The sequence below is a fragment of the Acanthochromis polyacanthus genome, chromosome 9, assembly GCF_021347895.1.
Source record: "Acanthochromis polyacanthus isolate Apoly-LR-REF ecotype Palm Island chromosome 9, KAUST_Apoly_ChrSc, whole genome shotgun sequence".
NCBI classification, from domain to species: Eukaryota; Metazoa; Chordata; class Actinopteri; family Pomacentridae; genus Acanthochromis; species Acanthochromis polyacanthus.
The window spans coordinates 11,994,270-12,007,295 of NC_067121.1; the positions used below are offsets into that span (position 1 = coordinate 11,994,270).

General features: G+C 40.9%; 1 protein-coding gene across 1 annotated transcript; it reads right to left on the reverse strand.

Annotated features, from left to right (window-relative positions):
• Nucleotides 1-263: 263 nt before the first annotated feature.
• On the reverse strand, nucleotides 264-13,010 carry zgc:66427 (uncharacterized protein LOC406256 homolog). The gene is made up of 5 exons (XM_022203503.2): nucleotides 12,200-13,010; nucleotides 10,805-10,900; nucleotides 10,598-10,703; nucleotides 5,158-5,259; nucleotides 264-2,884 (listed from the first exon to the last, which is right to left on the reverse strand). The coding sequence occupies exons 1-4, from the start codon at nucleotides 12,723-12,725 to the stop codon at nucleotides 5,202-5,204; spliced, it is 786 nt and encodes a 261-aa protein (XP_022059195.1). The 5' UTR covers nucleotides 12,726-13,010; the 3' UTR covers nucleotides 264-2,884; nucleotides 5,158-5,201.
• Between the last annotated feature and the right edge of the window lie 16 nt (nucleotides 13,011-13,026).

Sequence of the window (13,026 nt, forward strand, 5' to 3'; positions counted from 1 at the left end):
ATTTGACCCTTCTGAGACAAATTAACAAGTTAAAATTGACAACATATAACAGATTATTAAAATAGTAAATGGTGATTACTGTTATGGCATCAAAATGTTTTGAAAATGTATAACATTATAATATTTCTGCAATTTTAATGCTGTTTTGTAACTCCAAATACATTTTTAAATCTAATTGATACATGTAACCCATCTCAGTTTCATTCAGCAAGCAGAAACGCCTTGACATTTATAAAACGCACAAAACAGACATTGACAAAACATCTCTCACACATATTTATTTGTAAAAAATACATATAAAAACAATTTCTGAGACATACAAAAGATCGGAGCTTAGAAACAGTATATTGAACAGACAAGGACCAAGCCATTTTCTTGAATTGCATTACATATTTACAATTTAATAAATAAAATTCAATTGTTTTTATACCAGAGTAAAGGCAGATTGTCCATATCTTGGGGATGCAGATACCTCTGTGGTGACTCTTTGAAAAAAAACAAAAACATTCTCGTCTAATACGTTGGTCTCAAACTGCGGGGTGGACTCGACACCCTGTAATTTGAAGGCCAAGGACTTAGGGACATTTATACAAAAAAACACCGTCCTTGGTTGGAGAGGAGCTAGTTTCCACACAGAGCGTTTAGCTAGCACTGGTAAAAATTGAGGTATTGCACCACACACCTTAGAAGGGTAAGAAAGTAAATGAGTCACGTGGGGGATTCAGATTGTCTGTTTTTATCTTTATCGACAACCCGACCTCCACCAACAAACACCCTGCCCCCCCAACCCCTCCTAGCCAAAGAACACATCATAAGTTATCACCACAACAAATGTAACATCTAATGATTCAGTGCACCTCTGTCTTCTGCACTCTCTCACTCAATTAACACCCCCCCCCCCCCCCCCCCCACACGATGAACAGACAGACTTTTGGCATTATTTTTCTATTCTCCAATACAAAATATGAGAAACATGCACAGGGCTGCCCTCTAGTGGCGGGACAAGTCGTAGCACCTCAGACAGCAGAACACAAAAAAAGGCTGGGGGTTGAACAAACTCGAGTTAAACACAGATTTGTCTCCTCAGCTGACTGTAAAAGCATGTTGTTTTTTAAAAAAAAATCATTCCACTGGCCTGTGCAACAATAATCAGACGGCGTGTGCCGAGCAGCCTCTGCCCCGATTTAAAAGCCCAAGAATAAACACTACAAACGCCTGCTTGCACAAGAACCCCTTCACCAGTCAAAGGCCACACACACACACACACACACACACACACACACACACACACACACACACACACACACACACACACACACACACACACACACACACACACACACACACACACACACACACACACACACACACACACACACACACACACACACACACACACACACACACACACACACACACACACACACACACACACACACACACACACACACACACACACACACACACACACACACACAGCAATTATCATGTGATATTATAATAGCTTAAAAAAAAAACAAGGGGAAAGAGGGGGAGGGGGGCTGCTTATGTAATCATTAACCATCAGCTGTTCATAGCCTCCAGTGCTGTGGAGGGAGGGAGATACCACATGGTGTAAACATGCCCCCAAAAATACATCCCTCGATCTATCCGTCCCTTTGCAACCTCCCCAGATCTGGCGTCCATTTAACCAGATGGCAAAACTGTCGCTTGAGGGGCCTGGTTCAAAAAGGAAAAGAAAGAAATCCAGATTAAACCCTAGAGAGGAGAGAGGAAAGGGGGACAAAACTGGACCATGTGTGCCGCCATGTCGCGTACCAAAAAAAAAAAAGACGTGTAACAGGATGTTGTAACCCGCTTGACCAAGCAGACTTCTGGGCAATTTACAGTAAACACACACACTTTCTTGAATATACAGCCATGCTCAGGACATTTACAGGCCCTGAATACACTCATACAATCTTATCCCAGACCTTATGTCCAAAAAAAGAAAGGAAAGAAAACAAAACAAAACAAAAAAATCAGCCTTAAGGGACAAAAGTGCTCAAATTGGTGCCAACACCGGCGCTACTATTGCCCTTTGAAATACCTAAAAAACACAAAGCAAGTAGCAGCACATTAAAGTCAGCGCTAACTCACCACCTACGAGAAACTGACTGACCAAGAAAAAAAAGGGAAATAATTTTAAAAAGAAATTAGCCCCCAGACCTTCCCTGAAATGTTTTACAGTTAAAAGAAAACAGAGAACACTTAATAACAGCAGCCCCCATTCACCAAAGACAAGCCCTCAACTTCCAGCTCGATCGAAAAAAATAATAAAGCGATGTTTCTGCGGCGACAGTTCCGGCTTTCGGTGTGAGGTTGGTTCATTTGGGGCGAGCTGAGGAAAAAAAAAAAAAAACATTCGTCCAATGTATGACATGGAACAATACTCTTTTTGCAAATTACTTGATAAAATGACCGATCCCGTTTGGTTAAGAAGGAAAAAATACACAGGAGAGGATCCAGAGTCACAGTTAAGACAACTTCTTTTTTTTTTGTTTTTGTGTTCCTCCCCAGCTTCAAGATTGTTCTGGGATGATAATATTTGATTTATTTTTACGTTCAAGTCCACAGAATAGACACGTTGTTCCTGTTCCGACTAGAATCTCCACTGCAGATTAGAGATGGAGCAGCTGTTTGTTGCCGTTTCAGGAGTTTGGCGCTAAAACGATCAAATCAATCGATCCGAGTGGAGAGTGTCGGGCGTCACTGCTTCCTCTCAGGATCGTCTGTTCTCCACTCAAATATTTGTGGTTTGTGTCTGAGAAGGGACAGCGGGCTTTTGTTTGTTCAATTACATGTTTTTATTTGGACTTTTTGAATTGGGGTTCAGTGTAGTCTCCTGTAAGGGGAAGAAAAGAATAGAGTGGACATTAGACAAACGCAGTTAAATGCAGTTTACAACAAGAACAGACAAACAGTTGTAATTAATGTCACATACATACACCATTTCATGGAAAATGCATTAAAAATCATGTAAAATTCTGTTTTAAGGACAAAAAAATGATAACACCAAGAAACAGCCACTGAAATCTAATAAATGGTGCTATTGAAGTCTATTGTGAGTTGGAATATTCATAACAATATTCATGGCTTGAAGATGCAATATTCCTGTTTCTTAATCGCCATGTGCCGAAAACTGAGTCAGTATGTCTTTTACAGCTGCAAGAATGAATCAATTAGTTCATCATCCGAAAAGTTGGAGAATTTAAAGATTATTAAAGATGATTTTTAAAAATGTTATGTGCAGTGAGCTTATTTTTGTGTTTTAGTTAAACGAAAAAAGACATTTAAAGACATTTTGTGACATTTTTCACTGTTTTCTGAAAATATGATTAAATTAATTAAATGAGACAGCAATAAGCAGATTGATTAGTAATTGAACTAATTGTTGGTTAAAGCTTTAGTGTGTTAATTAGATGAAACAGTACAAATATACACACAACTTTACTGTTTACTTTCCAGAAGGAATCTGTAATGACCGTTGCTATGGATACAGTAATAACTTTAAAAATGTCATCTTCTCTTTATCAAACACGACTTTTAAAAAAACAACCTCGAAACTTACTTAACTTGACGCACAATAAACTGCATGTTTTTTTTAAACTGTCGACTGAAATATATTTATGAAAAAACAAAAACTGTAAAGTCAGATCTGTACTTCTATTCATTTTTTGACCAGCAAAGTTCTTATATGGGTTGTTGTGTTTGAACATTTTACATTCAAGGACTTTGTTAAATGAAAGTATTTAGTAATGGTACAAAAAATGCAGCTACTGTATCTGCACTAGAAGGGCATCATTTCAGATGATTATGTGGCCTGACAATAAAAATAATGACCTGACGGATTATCAGATCCAATATTTGTCATTTTTCACATTATCGCTATTGTTTGTTTGTTTTAACAACCCCGAATAAAAGAAATTAACTTTAAAAAGTGCTAGTTGGGCTCTGATGCAGCTACTTTCCCATCTGTAGTCACTCAGCAAACTCCAGCCCACAGCAGTACATGATTTCATACCGAATATCAACATTTATCCAAGGACAAATAGTGAACATGTCCCTTAATTAAACACATGGAAAACATGCGGTAATACAGTGTTCTGGAGTTGGTTTTATTTGTCAGATAATGTCAGATTTGTCCCAGGTGGAACCGAATGCTTTTTCTCTACATGCGCCCTCTTCTATGAGGGGAAAAAACGGTGCATGTACACCACAGTTCAAAAGTTTGGAGTCTAGACATTGTTAATGTGATAAATGACTATTCCATCTGGAAACGGCTGATTTTTAATGGAATATTTACACAGGCGTACAGAGGCCCACTTTCAGCAACCATCACTCCTGTGTTCTAATGCTACATTGTGTTAGCTAATGGTGTTGAAAGGCTAATTAATGATCAGAAAATTCTTGTGTAATTATATTAGCACATGAATAAAAGTGTGAGTTTTCATTGAAAACATGAAATTGTCTGGATGACCCCAAACCTTTGACCAGTAGTGTAGGAGTATTTCATGAGAAGACCAGATTTTTAAGTGTAAATACTGCAGTAGATCGTGTTCCTGTAATGGTATAAGGCTAAAATCTTTATTGTCAGTATCTTCCTGACTCCATCTGCCCTCTGATTATCAAGTGTGGCCGAGTCAGACCTGTCTTTGTCCACCTCCTCTTCCCTCATTTTCTTTGTAAATAACGAGCTACAGATCATTTTATCTTTTAACACATACAGCTTGTTTTACACACCCGGCAGGGACAGACTGACAGAGCCACCGAAGATAAAAAATAAAGGAATACAGCGACACCAAAATAGCTTCATGATCATCATTCACTGCCAAGAATGTGACCAGTTGAAATTTCAACTCTTAAAAAAAAAAGTCTGGAGTCCTGGTAAATATACATCAGTTCTAAATATTAACTGTTTCGCTTGCATAAAAATAATCCGTATCAACCCTGAAACAAAGAAATCAACCCCAGTAAGTGCTACAGCTTATCACTTAAATTTTAAATATTTATGGAATGCATCGCAATTACATTTTCACGGGGACACTGCTGGCCACACTTTTTATTGTGCTTATTATGACGTAACTGCATCTCCTGGTGAATTTGGTGCGCACGTACCTGAGTCGGGTTGGTCACTGTGCAGAGTTCATGTGACCTGTGAGTCAATCGAAGGGATGTTCGGGGCAGCAGGGCTTCACCTTGGACCAGGAGTCAATGCAGCTGCAGGGGGAGACACAATTAGGTTTAGATTTATTGAAACAATACACTCTGATTAACTCATGCTAATGTGGCAGAAGCTCTGAGGTTTGTTTCTGATTGTGGCTGAATCCACTTACTGAAAGTGGGGTACCAGATTAAGTGTAATCACCGCAGGAGGCTGTCAATGAAGTTAAGGGCTCGCTGGTTTATTAAACGCAAAAGGATCAGAGACATGAGATGGGATGGTGCTCATTTTCATTTGATTTAATCACCGACAGTATTAGTCTGCACTTGATTAGGAGACAGACAAAAAACATTTACTGGTTGCAGCTTTTTCACTCCTTTATTAGAGAGTTAAGTGGTCATTTTTGACTTTTTGGTTATTGATTGAACACAATTAAAAAGACATCATGCAGTGATCTAGATTACTACTTCATTCATGGGCCAAATGAATAATTGACTGAATAAAGAACATAATTAGCATGCTGATCAGTAATGAAAACATTACTCAATTGCAGCCCTGCACTAATAGGTGGGTTTTATCACTTAAAAATTATGTCGTTTGCTTCTAAAATTCAAAGAAATAAATAACCACAACTCCAAAATTTTCCTTTGTTTTAGTGCAAAAAAGTAAGGTCTGAAAATGTTAAGGAATTATTTTTTACAAAACATTGTGAACATCCTGACATTTTTTTTAAAATAAAATGATAATTCAATTTCAGCAATGTTATGTCTCAGTTTATCATTTACAGATCACAGTGGATCGACAAAGGCACAAAACATTTAGTCACAGGTATGTGGAATTGAAAGATATAGTATTATACTTTATGATCAACAAATAACAAATGTCAGCCAAAACTAGAACAAAAACAAGACAAAATATCACAAATGAGACACAAAATGACAAAAACGAGACATGAAACCACAAAAGTGAGAAACCAAATGACAAAAAAATTAGACAAACGACACAAAACAAAAAAAGAGACAAAAAAAATTATAAAGTGACAAAAAGTGGACATGTGACAAAAATTAGACAAAATGACAAAAGCAAGAAACAAAACGTAAAGAAAATAGACTGGCAACAGAAGTGAAAAAATACAAACCAACAAAAACGATACACAAAACAACGAATAAAGCAAAACACAGTGACAAAAATGAGACTAAAACATGAGACAAAAAGGAAACAAAATGACAAAAACAACAAATTAAATGACAGAAAATGGTAAAAATGACAAGTCTAAAAAAAGATACAAAACAACAAAAACAAGATAAAATATTACAAAAATCAGACAAAACAACAAAAACGAGACAAAAAACAAAAATGAGAAATAAAATGAGACAAATGACATGCAACAAAACAAGAGACAAAATTACACAAAAAAGTTAGAAAGCAACAGAAAAAATTACACAAAAAGTGGAAAAGCAAGAAACAAAACAACAAAAATATTGTCTAACTACAAAAGTGAGACAAAAAGCAAACACAAAATGACAAAAATGTGAGACAAACAACAAAAGTCATACAAAAAAAAGACAAAAAACAAAAATGAGAGACACAAAATGACAGAAGAACAATATCATATTTGACTTTATGATCAAAACAACTTGTCATGCTCAGGAAATTATTTTTAATTTAATGTCGTCTCCATAAGTTTTACACTTTACAAAGTCGTCTCACGGGCCAGATTTGGACCCTCTGGCGGGCCGCTTTTGGCCCACGGACCACGTGTTTGACACCCCTGGTCTACTGGGCTTGAACAGGACTCCAGACTGCATATGCTACCTTCTGTTTGAGTGTGTGCCAGTTAAAATTTCAAGTGGTTGCACTGTGCTAGTGCATGATGATCATTAAAGCTGTGTTTGTGTTGCTCAAACCGGCAGCTACTGTGTTAACTACAGCGGTGGAAAGAAGTACTTTTATAACTTTAGTGTATTTATATCTTAAAATGAGATCACCGGCAGCTACAAGCACTGCTCATAGAAGAGAGCACATGTAGACAAAAGAAAAAATCATTCAGTTTCATCTGGGACTAATCTGGCATTACATTGCTAGTTTAACCCTTTTTAAAATCATTTTTAGTAACATGTCTGACACCGCAGCTACAGCAGCCTACAATGTGGGGTGTTTAGGGAACATTGGTAAATTGTAGCATCTATTGATGAGAAAATAATCAGGAAGTGATATGTGAGAAGAAGTTAGTCTGGAGTTCTGTTGAATAAAATCACAATTTCGCAGACAAACAGCTGCACCTACACACTGTGGGGCAAAAACACTTAAGGCTTGAAAAACTAAAGAAAAACTGCTTAATGTGAAACGTACTTATGCTGCAGCTTGAGGCTAAATTTTATCGTTCTCTGCTAGTTATCTATCACAGTTAAACATCACGTGTGGATTTCAAAATAAGACTGCACTGACATCTGCTTAAAAACACAATAATGACATAACTTGGAAAAATTTTGACCAAAACAAAACAAAAAACAGCAGGCAGGATCTCCACCGTGATGTATTACCGAATCTTGGTAAATCCTCTACTGTGATAGGAAATCTGCAGCTCTTAGGAAGTTTGGAAAAACTGAGTGTGTGAAAATGTTGTTCTGCAGCAAACGGGCTGAAACATGCAAAAACACCGGTGGTACTTTTACACCTTCATAGTAATTTATTTTTCCGAGACAAAACTCTGGTAGATCTGTGAACATGTCTCATCAAAATGCAGTGACTGCACAGTTGCTTTCACAGTTGTAAAAGCTTTCATCTGCAAATACTTGAGGCCTTTTTAAAAAAAAAAAAATTGCTACACCACAGAAACAAGTCCTTATCCATCTGTTCTTATTGTTTAAATGGCAAGCAACACCAAATACCTCTGTGCAGTCGCAGCAAACACTCTCCTCTGGTCCCTCCACGAACACGAAAAGGGGTTCTCCTCTGCAGAGCAGCAGAGTGTCGTGGCCTCTGATTGGCCAATGTCTCAATTGCCTTTTGCAGTCCCTTTCCACCTGTCCTTCATCACACTTATTTTCAAAATAATTATTCTTTATGGTGCTGACTCTGCAGTGGTTGCTGAGATAACTTCAGAACACGATATCATGGAAGAGGACGAACGGTCTGTATTTATCAGGACTGTGATGTTTGTATGTGACTTAGCACAAAATAACTTTTGCTTCCTTGTTTTGTTAAACCATAGACCGGCGACCACACTGTTTTCAGAACTGGTAACACGTTTCTCAGCCTTGTGATTTTGTATCTCACTGCTATCACAAAGATATCTTTATCTGAATGTATGCTGCCCAATATTAAAACTGTCTTTTACGGAGCATAGTGCAGAAAAAGATTCTTGGGATAATTTAGAAGTGATGTTGTCACCGTTTATTCAGCAGAGCAGCTCCAACTAATGTTTATACTCTTAGCACTGTCTGCAGCACATGTAGCAGAGTACACAGCTGAGCAGACAGTGGTGCAGAGTCAAGCGGTGTCTTTATATTAAGGTACCGACCAGTTTGAGAAATATGTTGCTGGAAAATAAAGATGTAATGACCCCGTATTTACCCTTTTCAATATAACTCTGAAAAATATATATTTAGGCTGACATAATACGTCAGTTTCTAGGGATCAATCGATATGGGTTTGTCAGGGCTGATATTGACTGGTCTGTGCTTGCACTTGGGAAAATTTGTCTCTAGCCACTGTGGCTAAAGTGCTAGAATTTTGTTTAGCCACACTTTTTCAGTAGCTGTACTGAGGCGTGCGAAGTTGTGGACAAAAGACAAGACAGTTGAGGACATCATCTTGGGCTTTGGGAAATACTGATACAATATATTTTTCACCTTTTTTTGACAGTTTATAGAACAAATAATTATTCACTCAATTGAGAAAGTAATGGACAGATTCAAAAACAATGAAATGACCAATTAATTGCCAGCCAAATAGCAGCTGAAGGCCTGAATAGCTAGCCTAGCCATGCTACACCCATGTTTCTGATGGCACAAGGGTCTAGACACGCTCGACAGGGAGGGAGGCGGGCTAAAAGGTTGTCTATCAAATCCCTTTGCAGCAATTGGGTAGGTATACAACCAATCAACGCAACGAATAGGCTGACGTAGTTCAGAGAGCACCGGCGGATTGTGGCTAAGTCCCATTAGCTTCCCAACCAGCGGAGCCAACTGGTATATTAAGGATTTGCCCCCATCGGCATAAGTCCAAATACGTCTTTGTTCTCAATGAAACACTTCAGTGCCGTCCTTTGTTTATCTTTCAGGTTGAATTTTAGCTTCAAATCTTTAAGGGCTGCGGCCAAAGCCGAGTCGAAAGATAACTGTTTATTGTGCGCCGGTTGTTTCTGTCAGAATCGTCACGCCTCTGTCGTCACTTCGTTACGCCCGCCTTCTGACTCTACACTTCATGGTGATTGGTCCGGCCAGTTTTAGGAGAATCCAGCCTCGAGCCTTATGGAGGGTAACTAGACCCACCCGGGCAGAGAATTAAATTTGTTGCTGTGGGTTGTCTAGCGCGGCTAGGCTACTGAATAGCAATAATACAGGAAGAAAAAAACGCATGTGTTAACAAGTTGGGATGCACAAGGACCAGGGGATTGGGGATGAGGGAAGTGTATGTGCACGTGTGTGCGCGTGTGTGCGCGTGTGTGCGCGTGTGTGCGCGTGTGTGCGCGTGTGTGCGCGTGTGTGCGCGTGTGTGTACTTGTACTTGCTACATTGTGAGGACCATTTTCTGCATTTAACTATCAATGTGAGGACATTTTTACAAAGTGAGGACATTTTGGCCGGTCCTCACTTTGAAACAGCCATGTTTGAGGGTGAAGACTTGTTTTTAGAGAACAGGTATGAATAGAGGTTTGGTTAGGGTTAGGGTAAGGATTAAGTTTAGGCAATCAGTTGTGATGGTTAAGGTTAGGGTAAGGCTCTAGGAAATGCATTATACCTATGGATGTCCTCACTAAGATAGAAGTACAAACATGTGTGCGTGTGTGTGAGTGTGTAGCAAAGGAGGAGGGGTGTTGGTGGAAATGGAGTAAGCCAGGTGCAGAGAGCGAAAGCTGTAGTCCGAATCCTTTTTTCTGATTGGCTGAGACGAGACACGTGACAGTGTGCATCTATTAATGATCAGAAGCATTCGGGTCGTTCCGGTTATACTCGGTAGCGCTCTTCAGTAAAGGAGACGCGGTTTGTTATTTTCTTTGATTATCACTCGGCAAATTCCGAAAAAGTTGTAAGTTAACCCTTTTTTCACATTTATTAGGCAAAATTAGCTTCCTCAAAACACCAGTATCAGTCAGGTTCTGTTTTTTGTCCTCTACTGTTTGGTTCTATCAGCCGTGTATTTTACTGAAATGCCAAATATCAACTTTACCTCTTATGGTAGACACAGAGGCAAGCCAGCCTGGCGATGGTCTCTCCCTGTACCAGATCCTCCAAACAGATGGAGCACTCTCCGCTGTCTTTACTGAGCACATCCGCTGTAAATACACAGACACAAAGCAACAATAAGCATCTCCAGGCTTTAAAAACACACACACACACAGAGCTGTCGGGAGCATGTCTGTGCTATGATACTCACTATTGTAAGGTAGAGGAGGAGAAGTGAGGCAGCTCAACAGGTGATCCTCAATCCGACCCCCGGGGAAAGGCTTTGAGCAGAATGGACAGCGGATATCTGAAGGGGGAAGAGACACAACAGGGGGGTGATATTAACACACTGTGTCACAGCCAGATATAAATGATGGATCATGCACACGTGCCGCGTTTGGACGTCTAGATTCCACAGGCCGACACGGCAAAGCCGATGAGCAGACGGAAACACAGTCAGCCAGTGGAAATGCTGTGTTCTCATTCCAGAGACAGACCGAGTGATGTTACTGCAGTGTAACTGACCTGAAATAGCTTCATTTGACTGCATGCACTGCTCAAAACAGTGACTCAGGCCCGAGGGAAAGCCATGCGTGGACGGACAGACGGGCAGAAACGTTGCCTTGCTGCCCTACATTCCCCCTCCTCCATCTATGAGTGGCTGCCAGCAGCGAGCAGGCATGGGAAGTTGTGACCCATTTCCCTATACTTGCTAGAGGGCTGGCCTGGGCTGGGAAACCCACCACACTGCTGTGTTTTGGCTCAAAATGCCACGCTTGCTGTCACATTGCCATCTTCCCTGTGAATCTGATTATCTAACCCAAACAGACGGTGCATTTTCACTTCCCCTGCAAACTCACAGTCTCATTTTAATGCATTTCAATAAAAGAAGACAGTTGGTTGCTTAATGTTTTCAACTTGCAAGCTAACGAAACGCACCACTGACGACCACTGTCAACAGGCCTTGTGACATGTAAAAGCTTGTATGTCACCACTTCCAGTTTTACGCCACAATTCTGCCTCGTACAATAGAGTCTCTGATGACTTTAGTCAGCCTATGAGCACGGAAAAAGATTATCTGTTCAGGAATGTAAATTCCTCTAATAATCCATTTATATTTCAGACTAGGAAGATTGAGGGTTGAACTGGAATATATTTGGATACAGTTACATCATAAAACAGCGAGGCTATTACTCCTTGCTTTAATAGGCTGCTTTGAAGTTAAAGTTATCCATTCATGAAGACTGAGTGAAGTTATCAATGAATCCCCATAACTACTACATGACTTTCCTTTCTATATTGCTACCAATTTCTCAGAACAAGTCACCCACTCGTCTACAGTTAAATATCAGCTGTGTAATAAAAGCATCAACAGTCATAACGCAAATTTCTGCTTTTTTACTCTTGTATTGAGTAACCTAATTGTACTGCTATTGTCAAGTTGTAACACATCCATATTTACTACATGTGTGATGTCCTGGCATCTAAAAACAAGACAAACCACCACTACCAGGCAATTACCAGCCAACTGCTACTTATGCTGTACAAATATCGAAAATTATGTGCACGGATAATACTGATGCACTGTGTAAATGTGTTAGCTTACTGCCATGGCGGTTGTTAACACGGTACAGGCCAATCCAAGCCTCGGACACCGGCCGCTGGTGGGTGCCTCGGACCCGGGCGGATCTTGCGCCAACGCTGCGGGCGGAAGAGTGGCGATTCCCGGGCAGCCGCTCGGAAAAGGTGCGGTGGGGTGTGCGGCCTGTCTCCTCTGCAGGTTGGTGCTCTGCGTCGACGGCAGCCTCCGGGCTCACGCTGCCGTCCTCCTCGGGCTTACCCTCGCTATTGTTGTCGTCCGCGGGGGACGTCTGGCTGATGTTGGAGGGGATGCTGTGGTGGTCGGCGGGGCTGCCGTCTGCGCTTGCCCCATGCTGCCCCAGGTCCGAGTCGCTGCCTTCCTCCGAGCGGCTCCGGTTGGCCTCCGCGTATTCGAAGCTCACGGAGACGTCGACAACGAGGCTGGTGGGCCTGGCGCAGCGGGGTCGCCGGTAGGAATCCCGCTTTGTGCCGTCTTTCCCGAAAGCCGAGGGAACCGGGTCCTCCTGTAGGCGGCTGGCTCTGGTCCCCATCTCTGTAGCAGGCTAGCTAAGCGCCGAGCTGCTTCCTCAAGGCGAACAACGGAACAAGGGGACAGGGTTAACCTCGAAACGACCCTTAAACAGTCAAACACTCGGCTCTGAGTTTTAAATACCAAGCGCTGACTGGTTACCGAGCGTCCGCGAAGAGAACAGCGGTGGTTCGACGCTGTTTCTCCGGCCTCAGTTTGCCCTTTCTGTCCACATTTTCCTTTCTTTTTGGACGTGCCCGTTCTCGCTGCTGCAGCGGAAATACAGCATTTTCGCTTCCTCTTTGAGCCGCGCACGGACAGTT

What these genes read in the sequence shown, in the direction of transcription:
- zgc:66427 (XM_022203503.2), bottom strand. Translation starts at nt 12,725, where the DNA reads ATGGGGACCAGAGCCAGCCGCCTACAGGAGGACCCGGTTCCCTCGGCT. An exon ending in TGTTAACAACCGCCATGGCA is followed by an intron (nt 10,901 to 12,199) that starts GTAAGCTAACAC and finishes TTCCCCCTTCAG; the next exon opens with ATATCCGCTGTCCATTCTGC. An exon ending in TCCTCCTCTACCTTACAATA is followed by an intron (nt 10,704 to 10,804) that starts GTGAGTATCATA and finishes GTGTATTTACAG; the next exon opens with CGGATGTGCTCAGTAAAGAC.